Source organism: Equus przewalskii, chromosome 2 (genome assembly GCF_037783145.1).
Source record: "Equus przewalskii isolate Varuska chromosome 2, EquPr2, whole genome shotgun sequence".
Classification (NCBI taxonomy): domain Eukaryota; kingdom Metazoa; phylum Chordata; class Mammalia; order Perissodactyla; family Equidae; genus Equus; species Equus przewalskii.
In genome coordinates, this window is record NC_091832.1 from 69,995,242 (window position 1) to 70,012,085 (window position 16,844).

Genomic DNA, 16,844 nt, shown 5'->3' on the forward strand with positions numbered 1-16,844 from the left:
CTAGAAGGACCCACAACTAAGATATACAACTATGTACAGGGGGGTTTGGGGAGATAAAGCAGAAAAAAAAAACCAAAACATTGGCAACAGTTGTTAGCTCAGGTGCTAATCTTAAAAAAAAAAAAATAGGATTGTGAGTCATAGGTTTGCAAGAATGTGCTGGGATGGTGATTGTTCTTGCTTAAATCCAAATATCGACTATTAATCCTACTGCTTTCCTTTCCGCCAGGTTGTGTTTGTTATTTTAGCGTTTTTAACAGGTGTACTTTGTTCTTACCCTAATCCAATTGAGGACAAGTGTCCAGGAAACTATACCAACCCACTGAAAGTTCAGACGGTCATAATCCTTGGAAAAGTCATTTTGTGGATTCTGCATTTCCTTCTTGAACGCTACATCCAGTATCACCACAGCAAGGTCAGGAGCCGAGGCTATAACATGATCTACCGATCGACGAGGCATCTTAAAAGACTGGCACTGATGATACACTCCATGGGTAAGTTAAGTGGCTTGCTCTGCTCGTCTGTGGCTTGCTTGAGTGGCAAAAATGACAACAGAAAGAAAACTCGAAGTTTGACTTTATAATCAAAGATGTTCTCTCATTTTTGTAATAATGAGGTATGTTTTGACCACTGAAATTTGGATCACCTTAATGTCTTGAAGCTTTTTTTACAGTATATGCAGCCTTATTTTCCTTTGAAACCTGTGTTTGTTGTTGTAGGGGAGAAAAAACATCTCCCTCCACCCTTCTAGGTTCTTGGCCGAGACCCCTTTGTAATAAAGAAAGATTAACAGGAGAAAAAACAAGCAAGTTTAATAACATGTGTACCTCCTGTCTACATGGGAGAGCCCTAGGAAAACTGAGTAACTCACCAAAATGGCCCAAACCCCCACCTTAAATACCATTCAAGGTAAAGACAAAAGAAGATGTTGTGTGTGGGGCAGTTATGGGAGATTACCAGGAAAAGCACAGTAAATAAGGGTAAGGTTGTTTTGCAAATTTAGCTGCTTGCCTTCTCCATTGCTGAGAGTTTCTAGAGATTTAGAGTCATCCCTCTCTTCCTGGTACAGAGGAGGAGACACCCTCACAAATGGAGATTTCCCTTGTAAGTATAAATGTCTTTTACAAAAGGGAAACTTCTACTCAGTTTTCAGAGCTTTTCCTGTGTCTGCTGCTTCTTCAAAATAATCAGTTAAATAATCCTTGAGCCCAAAAGGTATATTTTGGGGTGGCATTTTCTGTTCCCCTTCTTTATGAACTTGGTGTCCCTGTGTGAAATGTAGAATTTCCCCCCCTTTTCATATCAGAGGCTTTCATCTCAAGGAGATATAAATGCTGCACTTGTAGGATAAGAAGAGGGAATTGTTTTATTTCCATGAAGCTCAGTGTTTTTCTTGCATTGAGAGAGACTGTTACGTAATATGATACATTCTCCAAAATGGAAACCTTCCAGAACAATCTATGAAGGCAAGATCAGAAAGTCCATACAGGACTTAGAGTGTGTGAATGCCTGTATAGGGGACTGGAATTGGCCACCTCAAGAAATGTCTCTTTGGCATGAGGATTATTTTGGGCTGGTTACTTTTAAAAACTGCAGACAGCAAAGAAACTCTGAAAAGCAGAGTTTACTTACCCTTTGTTAAGAAACATTTACATTGTAAAGGAAATCTCCATCTGCAAATGTGTCTCGCTCTGTAGAGGAAGAAGGGGGATGACCTTATCTCTAGAAACTCTTATCAATGTGGAAGGAAAGGACTTAAATCTGCATAATCATTTTACTCTTGTTTACTGCACTTGTCTGGTAATCTCCTGTAACTGACTCCCCTCACCCCCTGCATCCTCCTTTGTCTTTAGAGGAGGGAGGTATTTAAGGTGGTGGCTTCAGCCATTTTGGCTAGTTGCTCAGTTTTCCTGAGCCTCTCCCATGTATACATGTCATAAAACTTTGTTTAGTTTTCTCCTGTTATTCTGTCTCATGTGAATTTAATTCATTTTCTGGCCGGAAGAACCCAGAGAGGGTAGAGGAAATGTCTTCCTCCCCTACACTTGCCTACCTTTATTGTTGCAGATATTTTAAAGGTTTGATGGAATTAAATTGAACTTCTTTAGGTATTTTTGCCTTAGTGTCAAAGTTACTACCTTTTTAAAAGATCCTCTTTTTTAATCTGAGCTCAGAAGAAATCTTGAAACATTTTGAAACCAGATTAGAAATTAATTTCTTCCCCAGAAAAATAGCTCTACAGCATTTAACATTTATTTTTCTTCTGTGTTCTGTTAGGGCATTTTCTTAAAGGGCAAGCTGCGAGTTCATCCACTCAGTGGTGTTCTCAGTGGAAGCTGAAGGCCATGTTATAGCAGAGAAGGCAGCATTTTACAGAGATGGCTGATCTTGACTCATCTTGAAGGGGCGACACTTACTGCTCCCTGAGGAAGGGCTTGGTTTATCTGTTCAACTGCTGATGTGTAGTGCTCCTTTTTGGCCAGAAGATGTCACCTGTAACCTTTCTTCCCCCGACAGAGATAAAAGCAGAAACTTATTTTTGACTACTGAAAGACCTTATATGTGCTGTGCCCAAAATTATGCTGTTTCTCAGGTGATGGTCTGGAAATAGAATTTTTGAGGCCCACCAAGAGATTGTCTGATCTTTACCTTTCCTCTGACTTTCACATTCTTGCTAAACGTGTGACACTAATCATACTCAGTGTCTAAACAATTGGACCCTTAGTTTACTAACAGATGGCATCACTTTTATGTTGCTCATAAAAGGACCCAGAAAATCAAAGAGATTGGGGCAGGCGTTCACCTTGTTTCTATTTCCTTGAAGTTTTTTTTCTTATTTGAAGAAAAAGAAGGTAAATCTTTGAGGATATAAAACTTCCAGCTAATCAAAAGGCTGTAACCATGCTTTTTTTTTTTTTTTTTGAGGAAAATTAGCCCTGAGCTAACTGCTGCTAATCCTCCTGTTTTTGCTGAGGAAGACTAGCCCTGAGCTAACATCTGCGCCCATCTTCCTCTACTTTATATGTGGGACACCTACCACAGCATGGCTTGCCAGGCAGTGCATGTCCGTGCCCGGGATCCGAACCAGTGAACCCCAGGCTGCCAAAGTGGAACATGCGCACTTAACCGCTGTGCCACTGGGCCAGCCCCTAACTCTGCTTTTTATTGCTCGTGCTAGTATTGCTGAATATTGATTAACTTCATTCTGATACTTTTTGTTATTCTCTAGAGAGAGAAAAATAAATTTATTTTGTGGAGATGGGCAAAGGGGCTTTGCTTTCCTTCCAGATAAGTCAAAAATATTTATCTGATTTATCTGTTCTCTTTCCTTAGATCCAAATACATCTTGAACTCTATAAAATATTATTAGTTGCGTAACAAGTTTCATATTTAGTTGTTAGTGGTTTTTTCCCATTGAAATGCAAACTTGGCCCTTTACTGAAAAGCTTCAATTTTCAGCCTGTCAGATGGGCCCAGACAGGTTTCTCTCTGCACCCTGAAAGGGTGTATCCAGAGACTGAGGACATGCAAAAGTGCAGCTAGAGGGGGTTACTCTGGACTGTAAATTTTGCAAGGAATACTTACTTATAAAAGTGAGTCGAGTGCCCAGATTAGGAATATCTAGGACCCTCGGTCAGAGAGATTGTGTTCTGTACACCCTTAGCTCCCACTTAGGGTCTGGGGTCGGGGGAAGGTGCCTTTCTTGGAGGAGGAGCTGGATGGCATGTGCCTGGAATTGCAATAGATTCTGTAAAACTAGAATTACTATAATGATGGTGCTGATACTTGCCATTTATTGAATACTTACTGTTGGGGCAGGAGGAAAATCCCCTCTCTACCCTTCTTAGGTTCTTATAGCTGGACCAATAATAAACTTGACGCGGGACCAGATTAGTAGGAGAAAAACCCACTTTAATACATACGAATTAGAGATCATAGAGAAATGATGCTCAGAGGGTGAACACAGGCAGTATATATATTACATATCTTTTACAGAAAGAAACAATAAATTTGTGAGGAGTGACAGGACAAAGAAACTTAGATTTGAGGTGGGTAATAAGTGAGGAATTTAAGCAGAGTTTAGGTTGAGGTAGTAAATTAGCAAAGTTGGTTTAGCAGGCTTCTTGGCCACCAGAATCCCCTTGCTCTGGTGATAAGGATGCAGGAAGAGCACCTTTCACGTGAGAAATTTGTTTCCTGCCCTTGGGGGAACAGAGACAGGAGGGTCAGAAAGCCCTTTTTGTTTCTCAAGTAACTTTAACAGAAAATAATCAATATGCCATTGTGGGATATTTTGGGCCCCAACACTACTTAGGCATTGTTAGTTCATTTCCTTCTACAACAGGGTTTGTGTGAAAAGTGTTATTCCCCAGTTTTATAAAGGAGGAGTGTGGGGCTCAGGGTGAGCTGATGGCTTTAGTTCCTAAGAAGTGGCAGGTCCTACCCTTGAGCCAGGGCCTCCTGGCTGTCTGCGCTCAGGCATGACTGCTGCCTTCCCTGCCCACAGGGACCTGGTTCCTCCTTGAGTTTTTTTTTTTTTTTTTTTGAGGGAGATTAGCCCTGAGCTAGCTGCTGCCAATCCTCCTCTTTTTGCTGAGGAAGGCTGGCCCTGAGCTAACATCTGTGTCCATCTTCCTCTACTTTACATGTGGGACGCCTGCCACAGCATGGCTTGCTATGTGGTGCCGTGTCCACAGCCGGGATCAGAACTGCTGAACCCCGGGCCGGCAAAGTGGAACATGCTCACTTAACCGCTGTGCCACTGGGCCGGCCCTCTCCCCGTGTTTTTAATGAATAGTAAGTATTCCATTAACTTTTAGAATCCTTTTTCAGTGGCAAATGGAATAAAACAAGAAACAGGCTTATGCCTATGGTTATAAAACCATTAAAAGAAAACACCCCACACCTGACCATGTATTGTTGCCATGTAGCGGGTATTTGTTGGGCCCCGAGAGAGTAAGCAGGGCAACACCCAGCAGGAGTGAGCTGGGAGGGGTGAACGGTGAAGGAGGAGGCTGGAGAGCTAGGCCAGGGCCAGACCATGAGGGGTGCCGGAGGGGAGCCATCGAACCGGAGGAGCTTGTTGAGACTTGTGAGATTTAGAAAGATCCGTGGGCTCTAGCTGGAGAGTGCGTTTGGCTGGAGCAAAACTGATGGGGAGGCTGCTGCAGTAAGCCAGTGGCCAGGTGATCCCAGTCTGAACTAAGACGTTGTCCTGGGCAGGGCTGCCTCAACGAGGGTACTTGTATAATGGCCGCGGCATGACCCATTAGGGGAATGTTTTATTTCAGTATGCCTCTCCCACTGGGCTGCAGACTTCATCTCCCTAGAACTCGAGTTACACCCTGTGACCCACAGACTGCTGACACATAGGCATTGCCCCGTACATCAGAAATCCTCTGGGAGCCGGCCCGGTGGCGTAGTGGTTACGTTTGCGTGCTCCAGTTCGGCAGCCCGGGGTTTGCAGGTTCGGATCCTTGGTGTGGAGCCAGGACCACATGTCAAGTCACACTGTGGTGGCGTCCCACATAGACTAGAAGAAGATTGGCACAGATGTTAGCTCAAGGACAATCTTCCTCAAGCAAAAAGAGGGAGATTGGCAACAGATGTTAGCTCAGGGCCAGTCTTCCTCACACACGCACAAAATCCTCTGAAAACTCTATCTTCACTTTCTATACAGAGGTTTATTTTCCTAGTTTTTTTCCCCTTAAATCTTATAAAATTATATTTGTCCACAAAACTAACTTACAAATTTAGCAATCCGTCAGCATACTAGAACACTGTGACATTTGTGAGTGTAAGGGGAGGGGTTTGGGCTTGTTAGAACACAGCTTTGCGTAGAGTGACTTCTGATAGATCATTTAAACATGGCTGTTTGGCTTACAGTTATCCATTTTGTACCAAGAAATAGAAGATAAGTCAGATAAGCATACCCCACCACTATGACCAGACTTAGATAAATATGTTAAATAAGTTTTAGGAAATTCGAAGATAAGATGCTATAGGAATCACTTCTGCCCCTAAACTTTTCCTTGACATTCTTTAGAATAAAAGTGCAGAACGAGGTTAAAATAGCCTTCAGAAATCAGTAATGGATATGCTGAGCAGGATGGAAATAGCTCATATTTATTGAATACTGATAGGCCCAGGCACCATTCATATTAACTCATTTCATACATATTAACTCATTGGCTCCTCACAACAGCACTGTGAGGAAGGTGCTATTATCCCCATTTTTCAAATGAGCAAGTCGAGAAGCAGAGGCATTGGGTCATCTGTCCAAGGGTAGCAGTGTGTCCGGGTTCTTCATTCAGGCAGCCTCGATCATTGCAATGTTAACCTTGGAGCAGCTCTGCTGCTGTTGTACGATGTGACCAGAACCGGCTGCTAGGCCCTCACGTGCCTCTGGATCCTGAAGAACTGGGATGATGCAAATTTCTAAGAACTGCCTCATTTTTTAAATGCACACAAGACCCAAAGGAATGTCATTATCCATCATTCCGTAAAGCAAAAAATCGTTCCTTAGTTTTTAAGAAAGTCCAGATTCTTATATGTATATTTGTATTATGGGGCATCGTTAACTCTTAGATGTGGGTCTTTTTCCCCCTCAAAAGATGAGTAGTTTTTGTTTTTTATCCTTTAATTTCCTTCTCTGCTGAGTATAAAGTGTGTCTGGGTGTGTGCAGGCCCTCATGGCTGTCGGCACTGGGCTCTGGCTAACACCGTGTTGGCATTTCTCCTTCTCAGGCAGCACAGCCCTTCTCCTCATCCTGTGCATGCAGCATTCCTTCCCCGAGCCCAGCAGACTGTATCTTGACCTCATTCTGGCCGTCCTGGCCCTGGAACTGGTCTGTTCCCTGATGTGTCTGCTCACTTACACAGGTGAGAATTACAACTAGGCTGTTCTTATAAAGACCTTTAACTGCTTGTTTCATCCCCACCTGAAGCCTACCCCGTTATCTTTGCGACAAGGAAATTTGTCTGCGTAGCTGAGAACCTATTTAGCGTCTATAGCTCTCACTGCTGACCACATCCAGACTTCTCTAATTTCAAACCATCAGGAAAATACCAGTGAGTCACAGTTCTAAATTTGTCATCAACAAATTTTTGTCAACTAAAGTGAAGCCTTTTCATTAAAAAAACAAAACAAAAAAAATTAAAAAGGCCCACAAACTTTTGCTTCCTCAAGAACAACTGAAATATAAATCTGGCATTTAAAATTAAAAATAACAAAATAAAAATAAGTAAATAAGTAATGCATGCAAGACTGCATTTAGCTCAGACTTGCTTTGGGATAAACCATTTAAGAACCCACTTCTTTCTAAATCTAGAGCTCCCTGAGAGTTGGTTGGTCTGTCTGTCTGTCTGTCTGTCTGCTCTCTCTTAAAACTCTCAGTGGTAAAGTAAGCTTCAGATATGCTAATATGAAAAATAGAAGGAAAGATACTTGAACAGGAAAAAATTCAAGCCCTGGAGAAATCGAGATTTCATTCCTGCTGCCATGCTGACATGCACGTTTAATCTGCCCGTAATAATAGCTAACTTTGTGGCATTGAGCACCAATGTTTTGTGACAATAGCATACTTTATCTAGTCATTTTGAAAGCAATCATTATTCTAGTTAAGAAGGAAGAAGTCATCTGGGCCTTAGCTTCATCTCATTTTCCTGATTTTTTTGCTGAGTCTCCTTAAGGCCTAGAGAACAGTATTTAGAATATGAATCGAGTGACTAGTTTGTGAATGTGAATGAATGTTGCATTCTTTTTTTTTTGTTTGCTTTTGTTTTTTGGAGGAAGATTAGCCCTCAGCTAACTACTGCCAGTCCTCCTCTTTTTTTGCTGAGGAAGCCTGGCTCTGAGCTAACACCCGTGCCCATCTTCCTCTAGTTTATACGTGGGACGCCTACCACAGCATGGCTGCCAAGCAGTGCCGTGTCCACACCCGGGATCCGAACCAGCGAACCCCGGGCCTCCGAGAAGCGGAACGTGCGAACTTAACCGCTGCGCCACCGGGCCGGCCCCTGAATGTTGCATTCTTAATTGACTTTTAGAAATTTTTCTGTAGTTATCAGCTAACAATTAGCCAAATTAGGTAGAGAATCACATTTGCACCTCACTCTAAAAAAAGAAATGCACAGGGGCCCACCCCGCTGGCCTAGTGGTTAAGTTTGGTGTGCTCTGCTTCAGTGGCCTGGAATCGGTTCCCAGGCGCTGACCTACACCACTCATCAGTGGCCATGCTGTGGCAGCAGCTCACATACAGAAAGAGGAAGATTGGCAACAGATGTTAGCTCAGGGTGCATCTTCCTCAGCAAAAGAAAAAGGAAAAAGAAAAAAAAGAAATGTACACCACATACTTAACTTCATAAAAAGGGATGAGACTTTAAAGTAAGGTTAATTTTTCAGAATATAGGAAACAGCTCACTTCTTCAGTAAAGTGATCCATGTGACAGAAACGAACGTTGAATTATCTTGTTGATTGAGATCCACTCCATTCATATCGTGTCTGTCAAGCACTATAAATGGGGTTATAATTTAGATCTGAGCAGTAGAATTCATATTATTTTATAATATCTACAACTTTTATTTACTACAAGGGGTACAAGCCTTCAGTAAAGTATTTTCTGTAATACCTATAAGATGCTCTGTGACACAGAAGGAGGTGACAACAATATTCCAAAGATTGTGTGAATGTCATCATGTATATAGAGGGAAATTAATACTGTTAAAATGTAGTCCAAGATTTATTTCTCTAGGATTTACTGTACCATTTTTTAAAGGATTTCCTGTAACACTTAAAGTTAATTACACTGTAAATAAGACAGGTAATGTTAAAAACAAAATGACAAAAACCTGAGACTGTTTGGAAGGAGGTGGAGGAAGCAGATGTCCAAGAATCCTGAGAGGAGGTAATTTTTACAGTTGGGCAGAAATATATTAGTTACATGATGCCTAGACTTGAGCAGAAAGAATTTTCCTTTTCCTTTAGCATGCATCACTTATTTTAATCCATTGTCTTCCTAATTAAAAAGAATTGCTTTGGTCTGTAGTCAAAGACTTAGAAGCATATTTCATCTTTATTTACATTAATTTTTAATTTTTTTATCTGAATAAAATACACCATTCAAATTGTCTTTTAAAATCTCAAATTAATATACTTCCTACTTTAAGAAAAACTGATAATTGGTAATTCAGACTTGCAAAATAAATAGATGATTTACACAGGAAAGGTTAATAATTATTATGGTAATTATAAATTTACATAGGGTAGAGTCTCTGCAAATGTTGGATTTCTTTAGAAGGTTCAAGTGTGACTATTTTTCCTCCATATTCTCAAAGCTTACTTTTTAAATTATAATGTTCCTTTAAATGTACTGTAGGCTCTGACAAGAGCTTTAGGGCATAGCTTCCAGGGACAAAAGTGGCTTTTGTTCAGTGTCACAGAAAATTTAAGGTTGGTTTCCTGATATATGCATCTTTCTTGCTTCTCTATACTAAAAAAGATTTTAGAAGATAGCTAGTTTTGATAATGTTGAAAGTAACTCTTTAAGACATGATTCTTTGATAGACTAATTCTAACCTGACTTTGACTAATTTATTTGCGTTCTAAGTATGTGGTTAATCTCTAGACACCAAGATAAACTTTTCTTTTTGGGCACTAATTTGCTTGACTACGTCTATACGGGAAAACTAGGAAGGTAAAATTTAAAACATTTTCAGGTTACTAAATTTGATTAGCTTTCTGTCCATTTAAAAATAAGTAACATAGTCAATAAATGCTGCTCAGTTATCAGCCTTCCAGCACCCAGTAACACTGCCCTGAAGTTGTAAGAGCTTCAGTACAAGATGGAAGAAAATGTAAACGGCGCATGGGTCCACCTGTCTTTGTAGTGCTTTGCTGATCTTGCATGCATGCATTCCTTGAGTTACTATGGAGAGAGTGGAAGATTCTTGTTCCATGTGATTTGCATTGGGGTTAATGCCTGACCTGTGATCTAAAAAGTCCTGAATGCATCCAATTTAATTTATTTTAAATACTGAAAAGATGAGTCTGAAAGACGGACGTTTTTATATTGTTAGACTATGGGTATGTCTTTTATTTCTGCCTCTTAACTTTTACTTTAATACTGTGTGCTTATCATCTCCTGTGCCCCAGTTCAAGACACTTAGAATTGTTCCGCATTTCTTCATTTATTTAGGAATTATTATGTGGAAGACAGCATTTTAGAGAGAGAAGATATGAACATAAACAACTCAGACTCTCTGGCAGCCCTCATATAATACTTGATTCTCCGCCTTCATCTTACTGCATGACAGCTGACACGGTTGATCGCTCCCTCCTTGAAATGTTCTGGGACTCTGGCTTTCCTCGTTTTCTGCCTGTCTCACTGGGGTCCCATCTTCTCCTTTGTTGAGTGTGCTCCCTGATCTGTTGGTGGTGGAGCCCCAGGGCTCATTCTCGGTCTCCTCCAACCTGGGAGCTATAACACCTCAGGTTTTGTGCCTGTGCCCTTTGAAGCCATAGGTGCTTCTCATTTCTAACTTTCTAGCCGTACCTGAAAGTCAAGGGCTTCTAGTTACATTACCTGACTTTCTTCTTTTGGCATCGTACTGCCTGGTTCTTCATGGTCCTTTCTGATGAACCCTCTGCATATCTCCTAACCTTTTGACATTTCTCTTTAACCTCTTCACTTAAGCTTCTTCAGCCTAGTTCTCAGCTGAGAGTGTACATCAGAATCGTATGTGGAGCCTGGAAGTTCCACAAAGGGTTAAACATAGACTTATCATATGACTCAGCGCTTGCACTTCTAGGTCTGTATCCAAGAGAACTGGAAACATGTACACATCTACACAAAAGCAGGTACACAAATGTTCAAAGTACCGTTATTTATAAGAGCCAAGTGGAACCAACCTAAATGATGTTAGGATAAACTGATGAGTAGATAAACAAAATGTGTTATATCCTTACAATAGAATATTATTCAGCCATAAAAAGGATTGAATATATGAAATGAAGTGCTAATACATGCTACAACGTGGATGAACATTGAAGACATTATGCTAAGTGGAAGAAGCCAGTCACAAAAGACTACGTGTTGTAGGATTCCATGTGTGTGAAATGCCCAGAACAGGCACATCTACAGAGACAGAAAATAGATTAGTGCTGGCCTAGAGCTGGGGAGGCAGGCAGCAAATGGAGAATCCTGCTAGTGGATTCCAGGTTTCTTTTTGGGGTGATGAAATGTTCTAAGATAGATTGTAGAGATGGTTTGCACAACTCTTTGAATATCCTGAACTGTTGAATTCTACACTTTATATGGGTGAATTGCATGATACATGAATTATATCTCAAAAGTTGTTATGAAAAAGGAAAGAATCATACATGGAGCTTTTTAAACATTTGGTACCTGGGTCTAGCCCCCCTTCCTTCCTCCTCCCCACATGCTGAATATTCTGGCTCATTTGGAGTTGGATGTATGATTCTCATGTTCATCTGGGTTGACAGTCACTGCCTTCATTGAGACCTGGCTCAGCCCTTGCTGTTTCTCCTCTTGTAGGCTTCTCTGGTGGAAACTACTCATTCCAGCCGGTCCCAGACTTATTCGGACAGGACAGTAGCTGTTATGCAGAGATGCAAGCTGTCCTGCTCGGTCTGTCTTCAGACCTGAGAAGTTGGGGACAGCCTTCATCGTTTCTGCTTATCTGCCCACTTGGATTAGTGTGCTAGGGCTGCCATCACAAAAGACCCAGACTGGGTGACTGAAACAACACAAAGATATTTTCTCACCGTTCTGGAGGCTAGAAGTCCGAGACAGAGGTATTGACAGAGTTGGTTTCTCCTGAGGCCTCTCTCCTTCGCTGGCAGATGGCCGCCTTCTTGCTGTGTCCCGAGATGGCCTTTGGTCAGCGCAAGCGCTGCATCCCTGTGCCTTTTCCTCTATCAGATCAGGGCCCCACCCTTATTACCTCATTTAATTTGAATTCCCTCACTACAGTCCCTGTCTCCAAGGACAGTCACATTGGGGGTTAGGGCTTCAAATATGAATTTTGGGGGAACACAATTCAGTCCATCATACCACTTATCCCCCAAAACTGCCAAGTTCATCAGTAACCTCCAAATTGCCAAATTCACCAGATCAGATTCTACATGTCTTCACCTTTCTGGCAGTGAACACTGACTGCTCTTTCCTGATTCTCCTCCCGCCTCTCTGGATATTTATTTCCATTCCGTTTTAGCAGATTTTTCCCTACTTTTTAAATATGAGTGGGTATCAGCATTCTCCACCAGACTCATCCTTTTTCATTCTCCATATTTAGTTACCATCTATACACCAGTGGGCAGCCCCCTAATGAACAGAACCTTTATATTCATTTGCTTAGTGATAATTAACATCGGGGTGTCCCATAGGTACCAACAAGATCAGAATTGAGCTGAGCATCTTTCTCCTCTTCTTCAAAACCTTCCTCCATCCTCCCCCTCCTCCCCTATCTCGGCTAACAGTGCCAGCGTGCACCTACCTAGGTGTCATCCTGGATTCTTCCTTCCACCTTACTCTCCATCTATCAGCCATTGGTCCTGTTCAGTCCACCTGCTTCTCAAATCCGTCTTCTTTCCTTTGTCACTGCCACTGCCTTGGTTAGATATTCGTCACATCTTGCATGGGTAATTCCAGGAGGCACACTGCTGGTCTCCCTCCCTCTGTCCTCTGATTCACATTCCTTACTTCTGCCAGCGTGATCACGTTCATGAGTAACTGATCATTAACAACTTCCATGTTCAGAGTTTTCTAATGGCCTAAGGGAGAAAAGCTGAAATCTTAGTGTGGCATAAAAGGCTCTCCATGAACTGGCCCCTGCCCATCCCTACTCTTCACGGTGATGGTGAGATCCTTTCAGTGACTGCCATTTGCTCTCAGGATAAAATCTAAATGCCTCGGCGTGCCCCACCAGCCACTCATGATGTCTTCCCTGCCCAATTTCCAGCCTCGCCCCTTGTTGATGCCCCCCTCCCACAACCCTCATACACGCACACGCACCTCAAGATCCTCAGCATTTGTTCAGGCTCTTCCTGCAGCTGAAACACCTTCTTCTCCACTCGCCTAGTCTGTGTGATTAATTCCTGTGTTTCCCTCAAGGCTGGACTCAGGCCCTACCCACTTCCTTCTCTCTGACCCTCCCTCCCACCCCCGCTCCCGCTGAGTAAGGGGCTGCTTTCTGGGGCTGTCATAGCTCCTTGTGCAAGCTTCGATTTATGGTCCATTTCATACTGTCTTGGAATGTGGGCTTATCGTCTGTATTTTCCCCTTGACTAGTGGCTCTTTTCAGAGGGTAGTGCCAACAGCGGGGGTGTTGAAGTCATGCTTCCTGGATCAGAGCCCTGGCTGCTTCTCTGACTTCCCTGGGCTTCACTTAACTCGATTGTAGGAAACAGGAGAAATAAGAGCACCCACCTCAGGGGGTGGTTCTCAGAGCTGAACGAGGCAGTCCATGTGAAACAGTTCCTCTGTGCCCTCTGTGTTTTAAGTGCACAAAAAATGATAGCTGTTACTATTGTTATCAATAATAATGATAACCTTTGTATTCCCAGTATTCAGTACAGGCCTGGCACATGGTACACTTTCAAATGTTTGAGTACCTCAATAAACAAATCTGTTTATTTGCTTTATGAAGCAATTTTTTGCATATTAACTTATTTGAAAAGAATAGCCAATTAATGTAGTTGGAATAAATGGAAATAGAAAAATTTTCATAATTAGATAAACTGATAATAATGACTTTATTATTTTAGTGAAAATTCGAAGATTTAATAAATCCAAACCTCAGCCTGATGTACTTGAAGAAGAAAAAATCTATGCTCACCCCATCAATATTACCTCAGAGACTGGATTCAGGTAAGCTGTGGGTGGAGAGCAAAAGATTATAGAAAGAGAATTAAAAGTTTTTTCCCCCTGGAAATCTAGAACCCATTCTAATGCTTGTAGTTTATAACTTTGCATGTGTGCATTTAAAATTATGTTTGATTTGTTTACTTCCCTTCAGCTGTGGTGAAACCAATCCCATTTTGGAATAATGCCTTGGCTTGTAACATCTGAGAAAAAGTAACAAATACAATATGCTCTACTGAAAACTGGTAGGGACCCATTCGCAAAGAGACTAACAAGTATCGGGGAATATATGTCATCATTAATATCTTGATTCTTTGCAGGACTATTTCAAGCCTAGAAGAAATTGTTGAGAAGCAAGGAGACATAATAGTATATTTGAAGCGGCACAATGCCCTGTTGAGTAAGCGGCTGTTGGCTTTGACTTCCTGTGACGTAGGCTCTCAGCCAAGTAGAATGTGAGAGCCTCAAGGTCCAGACAGCGATCGCAGAGGAAGCCAGAGGAATTTAAGACTGACTACCTGACAAGCTGTCATAGGGAATTGCAGCTTTTGCCAAGTAGCATTTTACAGCTTTTGCTGGAAACCTGAATTTGGTTCTCACCTATGTGGCTGTTTAATATGTAAGGGCTTGCGGATCATTTGAAAGATACTTTGTAGAGCCTTGATAACTCAAGGACAGTGTTTTGCACATTTTGAAATTATTTAACTCTTGGTTTATCCTAAGATCAAAAGTATCGTTTAAACATCTCCTTGGCCAACACTTCTTTCACATGACATTTGAACCCTCTAACAATTTGGCTATTGCTAGAGGAAGTCTGACATGACAATCTATTTAAAACAGGGCTGTGATCAAATAAGATCTTCCCACTTTTAAACTGAGGAGAGAAGTCATTATTTCTTGTGGTTAATGTTTTTTCCCATGGAGCCTTGTCATGTGTTTTATATGCTTGTGTGGTGTCGGAGGACAGCCTGGCCTGTGTAGCTTTTATAAAGAATTTCCTCACTTAGGACAGGGTGTCACTAGGTGATTTACTATGCAAACTCCTACAGCTTCCCATTCTCCAGAAATAAGAGATGGAAATGACTCGGACCAGCGTTAGACTGACCAGTGCTGCTTGTTACATCAGCAGCACTTTCCATTGGCAACAACTGAAATACTTAGAGAAGACTTTAAACTTTCTCTTTATTTTCACCCTTCTTCAAAAAGTTGCCCTGTATTTCAGTATTGACTAAACCTCACTGGATCTGTAAGTTCAGTTATAGGAAAGGGATCTTTTGAGGCTTTAAGTTTGTCTAAAAAGAAAAAAAGGGACACCTTTTTTAGTCTTCGATTATATTTAAAAATTACGGTGGAAATAAACTGTCATATCAACTTATATGCAGATATTAAACATGTCTAATTCTCCAGATACAGTGCAACATTCTATGAGTAAATGGCATTATTTCTCCAGTTTTCCTGGTTGCCCCTTTAAGTGATCAATTTGCTATTGGCACCTTCACATGCTGCCTTAGAAAGACTTTTGGTTGAAAGCTTAACATGACGAGGGGAGGGGATCTTGTGAGAATGTATGCTGCTAATTGTATTTGGTCGTTAGCTGAATGGTCAATATGTGATTTGAAAACTCTTGAGCTAGACACAACTGTTTAGCAAGGGATGTTATTCACTTGGTCACATCCACTGTTATGGAGGGCAAACATTAGCTACAGCCATTGCTGGGGCATTCTGGAAGTTTTCTACTAAAATAAAGGCAATGGCGTGTCCTCTACAGGTAATACTATTGAATCCCCAAGATGACAACAGTCACAAACCATACCCAAAATTGTATTTTTATAATTCAGATTGTATTCAAGTTTCCTGACTTTTCCTCCCTCCCTCCCTTCTTCTTTCCTCCTTTTTTAATGAGTACCTTTCAAAGCTATTGCTTTCCAGAAATCTGTGTCTATGTTCTGGAAGAGCCTATAAACTTTCCCTTCAGCCGTTTTGTGTTTCAAGAGGAAAGCACTGGTGACCGATAATTAATTCTTATTTATTTTTAAATTCAATTTGGACCTTAGTTTCTAAGGTTTATGGGGTGAACTTTGGTTTATAGAGAAAAGTATAGTTGTGATGTGGTGTCTGTATAACCTCCAGTACTCTTTTTTTTTTTTTGAGGAAGATTAGCCCTGATCTAACTGCTTCCGATCCTCCTCTTTTTGCTGAGGAAGACTGGCCCTGAGCTAACATCCGTGCCCGTCTTCCTCTACTTTATATGTGGGACGCCTACCACAGCATGGCGTGCCAAGTGGTGCCATGTCCGCACCCGGGATCCGAATGGGCAAACCCCGGGCCGCCAGAAGCGGATTATGTGAACTTAACCGCTGCATCACCTGGCCGGCCCCACCAGTACTCTTTTCTAAACTCAATATTGAACAAGTCAAACAATAAAAGAAAATGAAAGTAAGTATTAGAACTAGCAAAAAAGAAAAATGAATAAAACAATTTAAATGTTAAGCTTTCTATTCATCAGTCAGGTACTATGCTAGCACAGTGGATACAAAAATTAGTAAGACAGAACCTGGTTTATAGTTTCCATTCTAAGGAGGGAGAGGACTAAGATTTCTAGGATCTGTGCTAAGTGAAATAATGGCAGTCAGACCAAGGTGCTGTAGGAGCTCCAGGTTGCACAGTGCCCTAGGGAGGAAGGGGGCTGCAGGATTTCCACGCAAATTAATGAGGAAAGAAGGTAAACAGCTGCAAACCGGACATAAGCATGGGAGACAGCTTGAACCAAAAGTGTGAGGCAGGACGTGGAGGAGAGGTGGACAGTGTCAGATCTTGGAGGGCCTTGACGCTGTCTGTGCTGAAGGGCCTGCACTGGAGGGGGAGCCACTGAGGAGTTTCAAGCAAGGAAGTGGCAGAGCTCAGACTGTAGCACAATGTGGGGGAAAGGTGGGCGGCACAAAGGTACGGCCCTGAACTCA

The 16,844-nt window shown here is 41.7% G+C and overlaps 1 protein-coding gene across 2 annotated transcripts in view; it reads left to right on the top strand.

Annotated features, from left to right (window-relative positions):
* TMEM192 (transmembrane protein 192) overlaps positions 1-16,350 on the top strand; it is a 28,542-nt gene extending 12,192 nt beyond the window's left edge. Inside the window, exons 3-6 of one of the 2 annotated variants that reach the window (XM_008543716.2) lie at positions 230-494; positions 6,748-6,882; positions 13,788-13,890; positions 14,205-16,350. In XM_008543716.2, coding sequence (XP_008541938.2) covers positions 230-494; positions 6,748-6,882; positions 13,788-13,890; positions 14,205-14,343 — 642 coding nt within the window. In that variant the 3' untranslated portion in view covers positions 14,344-16,350. The remainder of the gene's footprint in view (positions 1-229; positions 495-6,747; positions 6,883-13,787; positions 13,891-14,204) is intronic. The other variant, XM_008543772.2, reaches the window with a different exon arrangement.
* Positions 16,351-16,844: the final 494 nt, after the last annotated feature.